The 19,801-nt window shown below is 36.8% G+C and overlaps 1 protein-coding gene across 1 annotated transcript in view; it reads right to left on the reverse strand.

Moving 5' to 3' along the window:
* FAM185A (family with sequence similarity 185, member A) overlaps nt 1–19,801 on the reverse strand; it is a 78,170-nt gene that overhangs the window by 54,629 nt on the left and 3,740 nt on the right. The window contains exons 2-4 of the mRNA XM_010848086.1: nt 17,156–17,265; nt 12,426–12,518; nt 6,797–6,935 (exon numbers count right to left, since the gene is read on the reverse strand). Coding sequence (XP_010846388.1) covers nt 6,797–6,935; nt 12,426–12,518; nt 17,156–17,265 — 342 coding nt within the window. The remainder of the gene's footprint in view (nt 1–6,796; nt 6,936–12,425; nt 12,519–17,155; nt 17,266–19,801) is intronic.

The raw sequence follows: 19,801 nt of genomic DNA on the forward strand, positions 1-19,801 counted from the left end.
ATGAAATTAAAAGATGCTTACTCCTTGGAAGGAAAGTTATGACCAACCTAGATAGCATATTCAAAAGCAGAGACATTACTTTGCCAACAAAGGTCTGTCTAGTCAAGGCTATGGTTTTTCCTGTGGTCATGTATGGATGTTAGAGTTGGACTGTGAAGAAGGCTGAGTGCTGAAGAATTGATGCTTTGAACTGTGGTGTTGGAGAAGACTCTTGAGAGTCCCTTGGCCTGCAAGGAGATCCAATCAGTCCATTCTGAAGGAGATCAGCCCTGGGATTTCTTTGGAAGGAATGATGCTAAAGCTGAAACTCCAGTACTTTGGCCACCTCATGTGAAGAGTTGACTCGTTTTAAAAGACTCTGATGCTGGGAGGGATTCGGGGCAGGAGGAGAAGGGGACGACAGAGGATGAGATGACTGGATGGCATCACTGACTCGATGGACATTAGCCTGGGTGAACTCCGGGAGTTGATGATGGACAGGGAGGCCTGGCGTGCTGCGATTCATGGGGTCGCAAAGAGTCAGACACGACTGAGCGACTGATCTGATCTGATCTGATATGAACAAAAAGAAATCATAGACAAAAAATAAATTTCAAGCTCCCTGTTCCTTTATGGAAGGAACCCTTCGAAGCCACACACTGAAGATAGCAGCAACACTTTTATAGAATGAACTGAAGACCTGAATGGCTCCATGGAGATAAGCTGAACCCAGACACACTGCTGCTGCTGCTGCTAAGTCGATTCAGTCGTGTCCGACTCTGTGCAACGCCATAGACGGCAGCCCACCAGGCTCCCCTCTCCCTGGAATCCTCCAGGCAAGAACACTGGAGTGGGTTGCCATTTCCTTCTTCAGTGCATGAAGGTGAAAGGTGAAAGTGAAGTTGCTCAGTTGTGTCCAACTCTTCGCGACCCCACAGACTGCAGCTTACCAGGCTCCTCTGTCCATGGGATTTTCCAGGCAAGAGTACCGGAGTGGGTCGCCATTGCCTTCTCCAGCCAGACACTCTATGGAATACCAAAAACTCATTTAAGGAATAATAAATGATTCTGAAACTGGAGTTTACAATTCAGAACCTAGCTGAAGCAGTGCATCTGTGTTATAGTGTTGTTTGCCTAGAGGAAGCATCTGTAGAGCAACCCAGGAAGCCCTCAAAGTGATGACAGAATTTGGGTTGCAATCAAGAAATTTACTATGGCTATGTACAAACACTGTTTTAAAACATCTCCCTAAAAGTCAAGAAATCTGGATTGAATACTTGCTCTTCCACTAATTAACTTATAACTGAGAGCAAACAATTAGATATTTCTAAGTTTTGTATTCTTCATTTGTAAACAGCCAATTATCCAGCAAGTAAAAGCAGCAGACTCACTGAAGCACACAATAAATGTTTGGTTTAAACACACTTTCACACAAACGGCCACCCACCTACTGATGGGCACCCCAGGCAGTGGTAGTGGTAAAGAACCCGCCTGCCAATGCAGGAGACATAAGAGAGATGGGTTCGATCCCTGGGTCAGGAAGATCCTCAGGAGGAGGGCAAGGAAACCCACTCTAATATTCTTGCCTGGAAAATTCCATGGACAGAAGAGTCTGGCAAGCTATGGTCCCTAGGGTCACAAAGATTCAGACACAACTGAAGCAATTTAGTGCACACACACACCCCTACTGACACAAGGGCTCCAAATTCATATATCTGAAGACAGTTATTGTTATGATGTTTGTGGTATAAAAGGCTTTTACAACATCTGTATGTTGGAGTTAAAAAACAAAGATCTACTGTATGAAAAAGAAGCCAAACTAAACAAATCCTGAAGAGGCAGGTCTTAGAATATATATATTCTTATGAGTTTATTTTCTGTAAGATGTTTAGAAGTAGCAATCTATTTTCCCATAAAAGATTCCCAAGCTAGTTTACTTAAATACAACCAAAATATGGATCTAATTTGCATTATATGACCATCACCACTTACAACAAAGAATTCACTGGAATATATATTTAGTGTTCCAGCGTAGGGTGACACTTGGGAGGTATCTCTCCCTACTAAACTCCAATAGCTAGAACATAGGGACTTCCTCCCCACAGTCATGACTCTATCTTTAAACTTATTAGGATGTAGGGCTAGAACATTGGCTACTCTTCTATACCATCCCATCCTCACACTCCAGACTCAAGGAACATGTGCATATAATCCCTTGAGACAAGGATGGAACTAGGTGTGGCATAGAAGGGAAAGGCAAGAAACTGGGGCCTCTCTGAAGGGTGACTTAAAAAGTAGGTAGGCACTGGGTGTGACTGAAAAACAAAAATGGTTTCTTTCAAATCTCTCTCTCTCTTATACTGACTACCACTGGAAAACCAAGTAGAGGGAGAGCCAAGGATTAGATAGAGAAAGCAGAGCTGAACAACCTTTTGTATTTGTACAATCTTTGTACAAATGGAACCTTTTGTACTGTGGCAACTGGATCAATTTTCCCTTCTACTTCTTTCTGCTCTACTAATATTACAAACAAGAAAGATGACACCCAATCCTCCCACTAGACTATGAGTTCTTTAAAGATAGAGATCATCTCCTGCCCAACTTCATACCCCTGGGGCCTGAAAATCTGGCACACAGTAGGTGGTCAATAAAGGTATTGTGTGAATCAATAAAGGTAGAGGATGCTGTACGTTGTCATCCAGAATCCCCTCTGTAACTGAAGGGCTTATTTTCTGATCTACTGGGAATACTGCTGGCAGACAGTCCTCAATGGTCTGCCTGCTTAGGGAACTGGTTTAGCTGAACAGAGCCATTTTGATACAGGATCATACTGCTTCTGGGGCAGCCTGCATCTTAGGACTGGGGACATAAAGGTCCACCTCCCCTCATCCCAACCTGAAACAATTCTGAGGACCATCTCAGCTTCACAGCATCCTTTGGGGTTGCTGAGACTCATCAAGTTTAATCTCTCCTGTGGAAACTAGGCTTTCTTCCTTAGTATGGCATTGGGTCCCAGAGGCCTCCCTGGTAAATCTGCTACACTCTTCATTTCCATCTTATAGTCTCCTTTCAAAAATCCAATCAGAGACAAAGTCTGAAAGAGGATGCAAGTCTGATTAAACAACCCAGTAAAAGGTATTTGACTTCAAAGTAGAGGTCAGTAAATAAAAAACACTTTACAAAAGCTAAAGAATGAACTCTTTTATTTCTAGCCATCTGTTTCCATTTCAGCCACTGTAACTAATCAAGAGACCTAGAGTATTTTGGCAATGGCACCCCACTCCAGCAACTCTTGCCTGTAAAATCCCATGGATGGAGGAGCCTGGTAGGCTGCAGTCCATGGGGTCGCTAAGAGTCGGACACAACTGAGTGATTTCACTTTCACTTTTCACTTTCATGCATTGGAGAAGGAAATGGCAACCTGCCGGGAGCCACCACGGGAAATCCCACCCATGACAAAGGTCATGCAGAGAGAACCTGACAGGCAAAGGCGGATCAGGCCTCAAGGGACCCCCTGGATCTGCTCGAGCATCTACCCCACAACCAGAATCTGTCTGTCTTACTATTTTGTGCCTTTCACCAACTCTTCTGACATTAACAGGGGGCTATCCCCGACCACCTTTCTCTGGAAAAAGTCAACTTAGGGCTTTAGTTAATAAGTCTCCTGGGCATGATAGGAGTGTTTCAATTCAAACCCCTCTGATGGCTTTCTAGCTTGCCTGACAGGTTTATCCATACTCTTACAATTAACACACATGATTGTGCACAGCCTCCCAACCATGAGAGACACGGAAAGCCTAAAACATTCTAAAAATACAGAGCTCTTCAAAGAGTTAAAAACTATTAGAGTAGTGCTGGTGTAGGATTTCATTGTTAAGCCAATGCTCATATCCCTTATCCATTGTGCACCTGGGAGTGCATTGGTTAACATAGTTGGAATGTAAGAAAAACAAGTAGCAGCCTTGGAATTAACCACATCAGAACTTTGAGCTAATTGGTTCTTTCTTTGTTGTGACCCACTACACCTTTGCTCTGTGAGAATGTAACTCTGTTTAGCACTTTCTGAGGCTGACACAGATTAGAAATATAAAGAAAAAACACTTCAAGGGAAAGTAAGTTTTCTGGTTGAGCAGCTTTTATCAAAAAAGAGTCATAAAATGTCCACAGGCCTCCAAGGCCAGAAGATAATGTACACAACATTGTCTATGGAAAAGGTATGCAGAAAAAATCCTGGTTTCAATAAAGACAAAACAGATGTAATGTTTGGGCTGACTCTGTATGACTTTGCATCTTTCATTTCCCTCTATGTACAAGTCAAGGTATACAAGTTCCTTTTGAAAATAAAGTTATGGGCCTCGCTCACCGAAGCTCGGTCTCCCCATGTCATTCTTTTTTTCCTTTTCTCTCTTTTTCTCTCTCTCTTCTTTCAGGATGACTCCTTGGAACACAAGAGCTTTATTGGCTTTCTGTGTAAACCAAGGAAGATCAAGCCTCTTTCTCTTCCCTTATTACTTTCCTTATCGCCTATGCTGTCATCCTGAGGGTACCCCTGGATCCTGCTGGGGCTGGACCCCGGCAGCAACCCACTCCAGTGTTCTTGCCTGGAGAATCCCAGGGACGGGGGAGCCTAGTGGGCTGCCATCTATGGGGTCGCACAGAGTTGGACACGACTGAAGCGACTTAGCAGCAGCAGCAGCAGAGTATTTGAGGACTGCTTCCAAAAAGTACATTTGTTTTACTATCATGCAAACTACTGATGTTAAATTGTACCAAGTTCAATTCTTGACTAACTTAAAGCAAAAAAAAAAAAAATTAAATGTTAATGAATTTAGAATAAACATGATATAAAGTACTGCAGAGAAGAGAGCTGTTCTTATCTATCCTGAGTGTTAATCAACATGTAATATGGTAAGGAACTGCTTTTCCACTAAAAGTTACTTAATATATTAAGTACAGCACTTTTAGTTACAATTGACAGTTAGAAATGCAATGCTTACATATAAGTCATTGTTCAAATATGGAGTTACAAAGTACCAGAACTAGTGAAGGCATAACTGAGTAAAAAAAAAAAAAAAAAACCCTGATGAATAAGTAAGAAAACTATTTGCTTTATTTAGGTGCAGCTCTACTGGACACAAGTTACTCTGGTCTCAAATAATGCTTTAAGCCTACAAGAATTATTGACAAGGTTTAACTATGAAATTGAGGTTCAATAATTATTTCAAGCATTTAAGTTCTCATTTTTTTAGTTTTCTTTTTAACTGTAAGACTACTTGCCAGTTTACTATACAGCATGGTTAGCACTAGTCAGGTTTTCTAATACTACTTAATAATCCATGTTGATTATGAAAATCTGGAAGTTTCACCAAAGTATATAGACAACAATATTCAGCTTTCCTATAGAAGTTAAATGAGTATGGACTACGTACAGCAAAAGTTTGTTTATAACTCCTGGAAAATGGTCCAAAAGGCATTCAGCAGATGTGTATACACTACCTGCCAGGATAAGAGATTCTTAATTCTATTAATATCTATATATATTTCAGAAAACATGCCTGGACTTAAATCATCCGCTATGTGGAAATTAAAAAGCATGCTGAGTGACACTAAATACCAACATGCCCTCTGCCATATTCAGTTCAGTTCTGTTCAGTCACTCAGTTGCGTCTGACTCTTTGCCACCCCATGAATCGCAGCACGCCAGGCCTCCCTGTCCATCACCAACTCCCAGAGTCCACTCAGACTTAAGTCCATCAAGTCAGTGATGCCATCCAGCCATCTCATCCTCTGTCATTCCCTTCTTCTCCTGCCCCCAATCCCTCCCAGCATCAGGGTCTTTTCCAATGAGTCAACTCTTCGCATGAGGTTGCCAAAGTACTGGAGTTTCAGCTTTAGCATCATTCCTTCCAAAGAACACCCAGGACCGATCTCCTTTAGAATGGACTGGTTGGGTCTCCTTGCAGTCCAAGGGACTCTCAAGAGTCTTCTCCAACACCACAGTTCAAAAGCATCAATTCTTCCGCGCTCAGCTTTCTTCACAGTCCAACTCTCACATCCATACATGACCACTGGAAAAACCATAGCCTTAACTAGATGGACCTTTGTTGGCAAAGTAATGTCTCTGCTTTTGAATATGCTGTCTAGGTTGGTCATAACTTTCCTTCCAAGGAGTAAGCGTCTTTTAATTTCATGGCTGCCATATTACATCACCATTATGTTCTATTCTTTTCTTTCAATAACACAAAAGTTAACTAAGTAACATTATTTAACTGCAGAGACATGTTTTGAAAGTTGTAAGATTGTATTTAGTTAAAGAACACTGAAAATGGCAGGGCACTGAGAGGACCTGGTGCTAGTACACACTAAAGTATTTTAGCCAAAATTAGTATCACTGAATTGCTATAATGTCTCAAACAAATGTTTAATTTATTTCATCCTTAGCTTTCCTATCATAACATAAAACACTCAGAACCCATCTTTATTTTTTAACACTGCTTTCACTTCATCATGCTTTCCTCTGAATAGTCCTGCACACATTTCTTTGTTGTTTGTTCCATTCTACAAGGAAATGCATTAAAAATCAGAATTATTTTTAGCTTCATGTATAACAACATGATATTCAATTTCTTGACAAAATAAAATTCAGTACATTATGAGTCACTTTATTTTGTGGGTTTTTAAAGACGATTAGTTTGTAATTATTTAGAGGGACACCTTCCTAATTTGCAGATCCTCCTTCAACTACAAAGAAATAGAGTCATCTCTTAAAATTTGTTACATGGCATATCTAAGATGTATTAGGCCTTTGTCATCTTACCATGAACACTTCCTAATGTAATATCCCCAGCAGCAGAAGACAGAAACGATGATTCTGTATAAAGATACTTGACTTTCAGCAAACCATCTTCAGTAGATATATTAACAGAACTTCCCTGTAGTTTATCTACAGTCACAGTCTAGTAAGAGAAAGATTCAAATCAGTATAAAATGAAGGCTAATAAAAAGTGAAAATGGTACCAACAGAATTCGTGAGCAACTAATATGTACAGCATGCAATCAACTTATTGACTTCAACTCCCCAGCTCTAATTACATGATTATGAGCAACAGTGTATTCTCTATGGAACAGATCCATTATATTCCTTCATTTATTTAGATCTTTACTTTCTTCCTAATAATGTTTTATATCTTCTATGTAGAGTTCTTCATATTTTGTTAAATTTATTCATATATTTTATGTTTTCTAAATATCATTATAAAAGGCATTTTTATTTTTTTTTTGGCATTTTTAAACATCATTTCATCTTAATTGGCTTTTGTATTTGACCTTAAATCCAAACCTCACTAAACTCACTTAATTCTAATAACTTACCTGAATTTAAATAATTTTTCTATATGCATAATTATATTGTTTACAAATGATAGTTTCATTTCTTCCTTTCCAATCCTCATATTTTTTTTCTTGCTCTTTCTTGGCTTATTCAGCTCAGGCCTTCAATTCAACAGTGAATAGAAGTGATGACGTTACAAGTAAGCATCCTTATCTAATTCCTGTTCTCAGAGGGAAAGCTTACAACACTGCGTCATTAAGTATGATGTTTGCTATAGAGATCTTCTAGATCCCTTTTTGTTAAGACTAAGGAAGTTCCCTTTTATTTCATATCTGTTTTGTTGTTGTTGCTGTTTAAATCATGAATGGGTTTTAAATTTTAGCATATACCTTATCTGATTTTATTGGACTATCATATGATTTTTCTCCTCTCATCTGTTAATGCAGTAAATAAACTATTATTTCTAGAATTTTTCCCCTTTACATTGAATGTCAGTAGTTTTACATTGAGCAAAATGGAAATACTTTTATATTTATGTCTAAGCTTCCCTAACAAAATTTAGTATGCATTTATGTCTCAAATACTGAGCACAATGTAAAATGAAGATATCTAATTAATGAAGATATCTAATTAAGAACTCCAGATTATCTTTATAGTATTTTAAGCAAATATTTTATAAATATAAAGTGATTGCTAATATAAAATTGCTGACATAAAAACTAAATCACCAGGAAGGCATGCCACAGTTTTGCCCAGGGTCAGATTCAAGCATTACACTGAGGTATTTAAAGACAGAACATCTTTGTTTCTCAACACATTGGCATCAGTATTATTCAGTCTTAACACTTCCTTCAAAAACTGTTGAGTGCAAAATATTATCTAATAAGAATTGAGTTTCAAGAATACTAAAATATGAAAAGAGAAATAAAAGTACCTAGAGGTTGTTATGGTAAGTACACTAGAATTACTTTGCCATCTGGATATGAAGTATAAAATTTTCCTTTTTAATGGACTTTTATTAGATATATTAAATACACCCAATTACTTCTTATCTACTACAGTTTCTTTTCCACTAATTATGGATTCACAGGTTTACTTTAAATCTAGTTTCGATAAATCTGTCAAAGGACAGATATTTTACATACATTCATATTTGTGAGGATACACATGCTTTGCATTCTTCAGTGTAACAATAAAAGTTTAATATTTCTAAAAACATTATTCTTTACCTAAAAACTTTCTTTATGAAAAGTTGCTTTATGCATAGCTTCAAATTCTCCGAGTATTTCCATAAAGCAGACAAGTATGAATACTCTAGCTTTTTATAAATAGTGAGGCTGTTTTAGGGAATACCAAAAGATAAATATTGAAAGAATATTAGAAACTTAATTGAATTGGCAAAGGAGGAACTTTTGATTAGACTCTCCTCACAATCAAATAAAGCCTTTAAGACATTCCTTATGTACTAAAAAAAAATATGAAAAATTTACTAAAAAAGCTAAAATTTACTAGAAAAAGCTTTTTACTAGAAAAAGCTAAAAATTGACTTGTTCATTAAACACTAAATATTTTACCCTGTAGGAAGCTAAAAAAAATCCTCAAAGCAAATGAAAGCAAGCAAAAATACAACTCTCGCCACAATAATATAACTATTTTAACCAATCAATCAATAAAATTACTTTAAAGAAATAGAAAATTCACTGAGGGGCATATATAATGCATTGTATCAGATACTAACTAGAACAATTAAACTTAGGGCACCATAGTTTAAATATTGATGGTCTGATTTATATTAATGGAAATAGCACAAAGGGTAAAAAATAGACTCATTTAAACTGCACAGCTTGCTTGTTGAGAAAAGGAGCTATTTAAAAAAAGAACAAAAAGCAGACTCAAAAATACCTTTCTTAGATATTGCTATAAATTAATCTGCCTTCCTACACAAAAAGAACTTTTTCTCATAAAGTCTAGTTATTATAAATAAACATTATCAAATTAAAATGAAGTTTTAAGGGAAAATTGTGGCCTTGTAGTCCAAACTAAGAAAGGAAGGTCAAATGATAACTATATCATCAGTTCATTCAACAATTAGATAAAATGGATTTCTACCTTCTCTGTATCAAATTTAGGATACTGAAATTAACAATACAATTTAAAAATAGCCATTTCATATAAAATGATACATATAGAATACAACAGAGTATTTATTATGCTCACTTGATTCTCACAATCTTCTTCAGGAAAAACAAAAAAATCACCATCCCTATGTTGTGAATAATGAAAGAGTCTCAGTCAAGTTAACTGGGAGGTTTGCTGCTGCTACTGTCGCTTCAGTCGTGTCCAACTCTGTGTGACCCCATAGACGGCAGCCCACCAGGTTCCCCCATCCCTGGGATTCTCCAGGCAAGAACACTGGAGTGGGTTGCCATTTCCTTCTCTACTGCATGAGGTTTAGGACTTGTCAAATTATCTTTCCTGTGTTTCATTTACCTCTATCAACATCATTGTCATCAACACTACAACAGAGTTAGCTATGCCAGACACTGTATTAATTACTTTATCTATATTATGTTTTAACTCATTTAATCCTCATGACAACCATCTGAGTTAACACCGTTATTATTATTCCATTTTCCAGAAAACCAAAATACATAGAGGTTAAATAACTAATCTGAAAGTAAAGAGCTTAGTTAGTGGCTGTGCCAGGATTCAAACCCAAGTACACTGATGCTCAATTTTGTGCTCTTAACCAATTCAGTATGCTACCTCTCAAATATCCAAAACATTTCCATGAAAGCTGTATATTAAAAGTTAATATATTTTATAAGCATTTTTTATATAAAGCCCCACAAACTTAGAAATATGTATTAAAAATTAACATTATGCATAATATAAACTAAAAGAAATATCAAAATACATTTGTTAGCACAACACAAAACTCAGTTAGGCAGGAAACAAACAAACAAACAAAAACAGAAAGTAGGAATAAACGAATATTCAATAGACCATGAAAGTTGACAGAAAAGATAAATGATGAGTGGAAACAGTGGCCAAAATATTAAAAATAGTAAATAATTATGATGATTTAAATCTTTGATAGTTACATCTGAACATCAGTGTGTACTATTCTACAACTGCAGTTGTCCAATTTCCCTTTTGTACCTCCAAGACCACAATCAGAGAGGTGAAGCTAAATGCCATCTCAAAACAACTGCCACATAAAGCCAGGCAGTGTCTTTCAACACTTTTTAAAAAGATACATTTAAATGTTTCGGTTTAAACAGTCTCCCACAGGTTCTAAGGAAAAGGCTATGAAAAATAAAAAGGTATAATAATTAGTGTGATAACCTGCCTTGTTTAATTATGCCAACAATAATCTACATATAGGATTCCAGTTCCTCTCTACCAATCATCTGAGGATATAGTTGAGTATGGAACTGAACAAATTTATGACGAAAGAGCCATGCAAATTATCTAAGTGTAAAATAAAAGATGGCTTGTGTGCTCAGTCATGACTGACTCTTTGCAACCCCATGGACTGTAACTTGCGATGCTCCTCTGTCCATGGAATTTTCCAGGCGAAATACTGGAGTGGGTTGCCAGTTTGTATTCCAGGGGATCTTCCTGACCCAGGAATTGAATCTGCGTTTCTTTCGTCTCCTGTATTGCAAGTGGATTCTTTACTGCTCAGCCACCACAGAAGCCCCAAAAGATGGCTTGTGCCTGTGTGCTAAGTCACTTCAGTCGTGTCTGACTCTCTACGACCCCACTGATTGCAGACCACCAGGCTCTCCTGGCAAGAATACTGGAGAGGGTTGCCATGCCCTGCAGGGGCATGGGGTTCTCCAGGCAAGAATACTGAAGTGGGTTGCCATGCCCTCCTCCAGGGGATCTTCCTGACCCAGGGACGAAACTGGAGTCTCTCATGTTTCCTGCATTGGCAGCGGGGTTTTTACCACTACTGTCACTTGGGAAGCCCAAAAGGTGGCTTACACCTTTCTAAAAGATTAAATATATTATTGACTGTGCTGAAAAATTGTTGACAATTTATACTTCAAAATCATACCTTTATTCTTAATACTATGTTAAACCACAGAAAGCAACAAAAGTTGAATGAAAAATGCAAACTGTCTTATAAAAATGAAAATTCCTATGGCTAATAAAAGCGTTTGGAAAACAGTAATGCTATCTAATGGCGCCATCTTGTGGAAAATACTGAAGAAAGTTGAGTTTTCAAACTCATCCTTCAATTGCCTAAAGGCAAAATAAACAGGCATTGGGTAAAAAAAAATACTCAAATAAACCTAACACTAAGAAAATTTTAATTCCAATTATAGTACTACTTGGGGCTTCCCTTGTGGCTCAGCTGGTAAAAGAATCCGCCCGCAATGTGGGAGACCTGGGTTCAATCCCTGGGTTGGGAAGATCCCCTGGAGAAGGGAAAGGTTACCCACTCCAGTATTCTGGCCTAGAGAATTCCATGGACTGTATAGTCCATGGGGGTCACAAAGAGTCGGGCACAACTGAGCAACTTTCACTTCACTTCACTTCTTCATAGTATTACTTAATGAATAATTTTAACCCATGATCAAAAAAAAAAACTCTCTTCAGAATCAGAATTAAATATTAAATATTTGGGAAGAAGGCACTGGGAGTTTGGGGTTAGACACAAACTATTACACATAGAATGGATAAACAGTAAGATCCTACTGTACAGCACAGTGAACTATATTCAACACCCTGGGATAAACCATAATGGAAAGAATATAAAAAAGAATGCATATGTGTATATAACTGAATCACTTTGCTATATAGCAGAAATTACCACAATACTGTAAATGAACTCTACTTCACTTAAAAAAAATTTTAAACAAATGCTAAATATTTAAAGATATTACTGATTCCAAATAAGGAACTAATAACAAAAGTTTTAAAACACAAATTTAAAATTAAATTGTATAATATTTAATCATCTCTATTTCAAACTTAAACTTACTAATAAACTAAAATGAATTAAAAAGGGGAAGTTATACCACAAATTTTGTAGAATCTACCCTCTATGTGAGCCAACCTGAGACAAAACTACAACTATTAAAAATGAAAATTTCAATCTCACACTTTTATCTGATGCATGGATATCTATATTTCCATAAACCGTTCCCAGGCAGATCACTTTGCCTCCTGTTGTTTGGACATGTAATTTTTGACTCTGAAAGACAAATACAAAATACACATATAGAAAAAGAGAGCATAAATTTGACTTACACTAATAAATATTCAACATTTTATACATTTCTTTTAAAATAATAATAATAAAGCAGTAACAGAGGAACTAGGAATGAAATAGAAATGTACTGCTTTGAATAATAACATCTGTGAGAAAAGAATGTCAACTGCTGTTACAGGGATTAAATAAAGCTGTTTGGACTAAAGGGAAAAAAAGATACTCAGGAGTTTCAGTAGCTTAACTGAAGAAAGGGGTGGGAGTCAAAGATCACTGTGACTGGCTAACTAAACATAAATGATAAAGATGATAACAATAATCAATGTTACTGTTCATCATTATTAATATGCATATTATTAATAACAGTAACATCTATGACTTGGCATTCTCTTTGCATCAATAACAGTGTTCGCTACTTTACACAAACTAACATTTAATTCTCACAACTCAGAGTGATGCATATTATGTGTTTCCCCATTTTACAGAGAAAGTAATTCAAGAATCAGAAAGGTTAAACAACTTTATCAGGTGATATACTGGAAAACAGTAAATTATAAACAGAATTAAACTTACACCTCCTGCACTGGAAGGCGAGGTGCTTTACCACTAGCGCCACCTAGGTGCTTCTGAGTTCTTGCCAATAAAATATACGTGGAAATACTATGTTTAATACCCAGGCTTGTGCTTTTAGAAGAACTGATGTGCCTTCTCTGTGCTCTGCCCCTTCCATCAGGTGAGTGTATATTACAATAAGGCTTTAATAGATGACAGAGCCAGAAGATGAAAGGAACCTACAGTAACTGAATAGAAATGAGTTACCCACACAAATGAAAAATAAACTTGGACACAAATGAAAACTAAACTATAGTTGTGTGTGAGCTATTAGATGGTTCGATCTATTTTTCATAGTTGTGTGTGAGCTATTAGATGGTTCGATCTATTTTTCAGAGTATCTTTCTTCACCTTAATATCTGTGTAAGTCTTCAGTTCTACTACAAGTATAAAGAGAAAAAGAACACGTAAATATCAGAGAATGAAAGACAGCAAAAGCAAACCCATCAAGATCACAACCAGCAACAACAGAAAAGTATCTAAAAAGTAGGGGAAAAAGTTCAAAACAATCATATACCTTCTGGTTGCTTACTCAGAGGGAAAAAAAACACAACAGTAAAACTTTAGATAAAACAGCCCAGGGATGAAATTCAAAAAATTCAGTAAAAAGGGCAAAATGAACCCCTCTTAAAAAGTTCATTTATATTACAGCATGGTAGACTACTTCATGCCCATAGAAACATGAGTCAGAAGTCCAATTGTATTTAATAATACAGTCTTTATTAAGCAGACAAGTAATTCATGAGCTTTAAAAAAGAACATCTCCAAAATAACTGAAGGACAGGGAGGCCTGGCGTGCTGCAGTCCATGGGGTCACAGAGTCAGACAGGGCTGAACAACAAGAGTTCTTAACCAAACTCACATGAGATTCTAGAGTCTGCAAAACTTATGAAATTGTAAGCAAAATTTCATATACATGTATATTTTTTCCAAGTAAATAATCATCCTATTTTCAAAGAAGTCTAAAGCTCAAAACTAATATGAAAGTTAAAATGTTTAAATAAGTCAGAAGCTATTTAGTATAATATAAACTATTATTACTGCATTTAAGAAAATGCAAATGTGTGGCATTCAATGAGGTAAGAGACTATTGCTTGAAAAGTTTACTTATTTATTCCCTAATTATGCTGAAAAAATGTACTACTGCTAGACATTTTGCTTGGACAATAAAGAAAGGTGAAAACAGCATAAGCTTGGAATGCAGAAAGACCCAAGTTCAAATCTTAGCTCTATGTATTAACTATGGGAACCTAAATGAGTTCCTCGGTCTCTGTATCTGACAGTTTCTTCCTTGGTAAAAAGGAGACAATTTATGGAATAAATGAAGGCTTAGCTAAGTTTCTGGATATATAATAACTCAGTAGACAGTTTTGTTGCTTGTTGTTGTTCAGTCACTAAGTTGTATATGACTCTTTGGAGACCCCATGGACTGTAGCCCACCGGACTCCTCTGTCCTTGAGATTTCCCAGGCAAGAATATTGGAGTTGGTTGCCATTTCCTCCTCCAGGGGATATTCCCAACCCAGGGATCGGAATCTATATCTTCCATGTCTCCTGCATTAACAGGCAGATTCTTTACCACTGAGCCACCAGTAGCTATTAATATTGCTATAAACATCTTATTACATAGATCAAATATATCTCAAATCCTTAAAATGAGTGGAAGAGAAACTTACATTAAAGGCAATCACTAACTAGAAATAATATTATACCGTATTCAAAGCTTTAAACCAGGTATTTTATGAAGTGTTCCCATTTGTGAACTTAAGTCAGTTAAATTCTGAGATCTCAAGAATGATTCTCTCAACTCAATTCTCCTAACTATCACTAAAATTCAGTGGACCCAAATTTAATTTTTGAATATTTTTGAACTATTCTATTTGAGGGCTTCTCTGGTGGCTCAGTTGGTAAAGAATCTGCCTGCAATGAGGGGGACCTGGGTTGTATCCCTGGGTGGGTAAGATCCCCTGGAGAAGGCAATGGCAACCAAACCCATATTCTGGCCTGGAGAATTCCATGAACAGAGGAGCCTGGTGGGCTGCAGTCCATGGGGTCACAAAGAGTACGACACAACTGAGCAACTAACACATTCTATTTGTAGGACTGATGTATCATGACTTTTATTCTTTTTAAGAGGTATCCTAAAAAAATAAATAGAAGATATACAAATTTTTTAAATTGGATAAGCATTATTCTATCTTAAAATTACTGTAATGGTCCACTGGGCTCCTTTGTAAATCTAAAATACATTATGGGATCTTAGTAATCTTATTTTTCATATGTCTCAAAACATTTTGCTACTTCATTATCTGAGTAGTTATTTCAATATAATTTTTCAATTATTCCTAACTCTGACAGAAAATGACTAAAAGAATAAGACAACAGAAGAATGATACACTTGCTTTGGATGGTGTTTGGTGGTGGTGGTTTAGTTGCTGAGTTATGTGCGACTATTGCAACCCCATGTACTGTAGCCCGCCCATCTGTCCATGCGATTTCCCAGGAAAGAATACTGGAATGGGGTGCCATTGTCTTCTCCAGGGGATCTTCCCAACCTAAGAATCGAACCTGGGTCTCCTGCATTGCAGGCAGATTCTTTACAGACTGAGCTACGAGGGAAGTTTTGAATGGTGTTTTTTAACGAAAGGTGATTTTGCCCCCCAGAGGAGGACAATGTGTGGAGATAGTTTTCATTGTCCTAAATGAGGACTGTTTCTTAGCACTTTATTTATAGAAGCTAGGAATACTACTACACACCGTAGAGTGCATAGGTCAGCCCCTGACAACAAAAATTTATCATAGCCCAAAATGTCAATAGTGCCAAAGCTGAGAAATCATTTTTCATGTTATGCACACAAAGATAGAAAAAAGAAAAACTGACAAAATAGATATTTCAGAATTTTCAGATGAGTCAAAAGATGATTGCAAAGACAAAGACAGCAGTATAGTTGTTTCTAAGTTTGATTGTGAAATTGAAAATCTAAGACTCTGAGTCTCCAGGGGACGATATTCTAGCTGAGTGTTCTGAAATTCAAGCATTGATGAGTGAACAATACGTTTATAAGAACAAAAAGGAGCCACGGTATTTTCATTCAGTTAGTCATTCAACATGAAAACCGCATTGTGCAATCTTTTACAATAAGAACCAGAACCATCTCATTTTTCCAAAAGTGTATGTAATCTTTTTTGATATTTGTGCAACTAAATGTATTGAAAAGGATCACATGTGAACAGATGACAAAGGCAGGTGTGTAAACAAAGGTGGTTGGAACAAAACAAATACTGTAAAAAAAACTTAATGCATCCAATTAATCATTCTAATTAGTGTTTATAAAACTAAAAGTGAAAATGTTTTGCAATTATGAAGCAGAGATGACTGACTTCTCTTCAGCAATACTAACAAAGTTCACAAAAGTATTGAGTTTTGAATATGCAAATATAAGAAGTACCAGTAAGAATAAGCTAAATTTATCAATATGTGTTTGAAATCATTTAGAGCTGAGACAAATTTGATTTTAAGAAAATTAAATATAAAAGTGTTACAGCACAAAATAAAGCTTTTGTTGTTTAGTGAAATACCTACTTAATCCTTAAGTAATGGGCTACCTGGTACATTATAATTTTGATTAACTTAATATTTTAAGCATATTTATAATGTGTAAAGACTTCTCCTTACTCCTTAATAAATGTAAGAAAATCATTCTTTAATTTCTTAAACTTGGCAAGATCTAAAAATACTAAGAATGTATTATGAGTTTTGCTGTACACTTTGAAATGAAATCTAAACGTAATATTATGAAAACCTCCAAAGTTGCTACAACCTCTACAGTGTCATAACAAAACTGATTTTAAAACAAGAGTTTTACAAGGAATTTCTGAGTGATGAATAAATGATACTCAATATTTTCAGTAAATGATGTTCAGAATAACAGCCTTCATTAGATACCATGGTTCACAGTTTAAAGTGTTTTAAAAAATAATATTAAAACAAAATTAGAAAAATAAATATACCTTAACAGACTGTAAGATGCTAGTCCCCTGCTCAGTTTCAATTTTGCAATTATCACACTCAATATTTTGGACCTTTACACAGCCAGACCCTGATGACTGGATATTCAAATCTACAAATGAAAAAAAGAAAAACCAAGTTACTATGGCTAATGGCTCCAAAGCATTTAAGTATCCCATAGAAATTCAGTTCCTCAGTCATGTTCATGACTTTACAGAATTCTGGAAAGAACATAGTTGTTAGTAATCTCCCTCTAAAGCGAAGGGACCTCCACCACAGCAGGACCAGATGTAAAGCCTTTTTCTACCAGTTTTTAAAAAGCAGTTATTTCTGTTGGCCTCTATCATCTAAAGAAAGGAAGTAACATAGGAGGTAAACAAAGGAGGTCAAAGATTCCAGATTCTTATAGGCACACCTGGGAAAGATTATAGAAGCCTCTTTCCCACTGAGAAAATACACACACAAATCTGAGTAAGAATACAGCAACTTAACATCATTATGGTGAACTGGATAAGTCAGTTAGATTATTCTCTTTTAAAGCGCAAAGATTTGTTTTCAAACCTCCCTCAAATTTAAAGCATACCGTAGGAGAAATTTATCAGTGTACATGATCATGACTAAGGTTTTCAAATCCTACCTCTAACCCTTCATATTATCATGCAGCTATATCACAAGGTAATCTGAAGTAATAAAGAGTAGAACAACTCTGAAAAATTTAGTACTGAATAATATTAAAACCTCAAAATTGTGGATAACAGTAATATACCTGAAAAAAGTTTAGAAAATTGTAGTGGGGGGAGGAGCCAAGATGGCGGAGGAGTAGGACGGGGAGAACACTTTCTCCCCCACAAATTCATCAAAAGAACATTTAAACGCTGAGTAAATTCCACAAAACAACTTCTGAATGCCGGCAGAGGACATCAGGCACCCAGAAAAGCAACCCAACTCTTCGAAAGGAGAGAGAAGAAATACAGCTCCACCCACCAGAACACCGACACAAGCTTCCCTAACCAGGAAACCTTGACAAGCCACCTGTACAAACCCACACACAGTGAGGAAACGCCACAATAAATAGAAAATTGTAGCGTACATACTGGGTCATTTCTGACTCTTTGCAATCCCACGTAGTGCAGGCCACCAGGTTCTCTGTCTATGGAAGTCTCCAGACGGGAATATTGGAGTGGGCCGCCATTTCCAACTCCTGGGGATCTTCTCCACCCAGGGATTAAACCCAAGTCTCTTACATCTCCTGCACTGGCAGGGAGATTCTTTACCACTGCACTACCTGGGAAGCCCAACTTTAACCTTAAACTCAACTTAATATGTAAACTTAGATGTCTCTGTATAAAAATTTAAAACACCAGTACTTAATACCTAATTCAAATATTGATGATTTCCCTTAAACCAGACCAGCGAAGTAATGTTGCTCCAAACACAAAGTACTGGGGCCTAACACTACAATGCTAGTAGTTATGGTATAAAGATCAGTTTCTACAGTTGTGTATATGGCAGTCTCTATAAAGGCAATATTTTGATTTGGATTAATATAAAAAACATAAAAGGCAATTTTACCCCATATTTACATGGATGCAAATGTAACTGGCACATTTTTAGCCATTAAGTAGTGTTATAACATAAGGCTTGATCTCAGGCAGTTTAGATAGGCATGGAGAGAAGAAAACAGATTCTAAATATACTCTACCCTCAACAGGTGGGTAGAGGAGTTAAGGATAGATATTGAGTAGTGGTGGAAGTGAGAAATAGATTTAAGGGACTAGATCTGACAGAGTGCCTGATGAACTATGGACGGAGGTTCGTGACATTGTACAGGAGACAGGGATCAAGACCATCCCCATGGAAAAGAAATGCAAAAAAGCAAAATGGCTGTCTGAGGAGGCCTTACAAATAGCTGTGAAAAGAAGAGAAGCGAAAAGCAAAGGAGAAAAGGAAAGATATTCCCATCTGAATGCAGAGTTCCAAAGAATAGCAAGGAGAGATAAGAAAGCCTTCCTCAGCGATCAATGCAAAGACAGGAGAAAACAACAGAATGGGAAAGACTAGAGATCTCTTCAAGAAAATCAGAGATACCAAGGGAACATTTCATGCAAAGATGGGCTCGATAAAAGACAGAAATGGTATGGACCTAACAGAAGTAGAAGATATTAAGAAGAGGTGGCAAGAATACACAGAAGAACTGTACAAAAAACAGCTTCAAGACCCAGATAATCACAATGGTGTGATCACTCACCTAGAGCCAGACATCCTGGAATGTGAAGTCAAGTGGGCCTTAGAAAGCATCACTACAAACAAAGCTAGTGGAGTTGATGGAATTCCAGTTGAGCTATTCCAAATCCTGAAAGATGATGCTGTAAAAGTGTTGCACTCAATATGCCAGCAAATTTGGAAAACTCAGCAGTGGCCACAGGACTGGAAAAGGTCAGTTTTCATCCCAACCCCAAAGAAGGGCAATGCCAAAGAATGCTCAAACTACTGCACAATTGCACTCATCTCACACCCTAGTAAAGTAATGCTCAAAATTCTCCAAGCCAGGCTTCAGCAATACGTGAACCATGAAATTCCAGATGCTCAAGCTGGTTTTAGAAAAGGCAGAAGAACCAGATATCAAATTGCCAACATCCACTGGATCA

This window comes from Bison bison, unplaced genomic scaffold (assembly GCF_000754665.1).
Source record: "Bison bison bison isolate TAMUID 2011002044 unplaced genomic scaffold, Bison_UMD1.0 scf7180017864260, whole genome shotgun sequence".
Taxonomy (NCBI): Eukaryota; Metazoa; Chordata; class Mammalia; order Artiodactyla; family Bovidae; genus Bison; species Bison bison.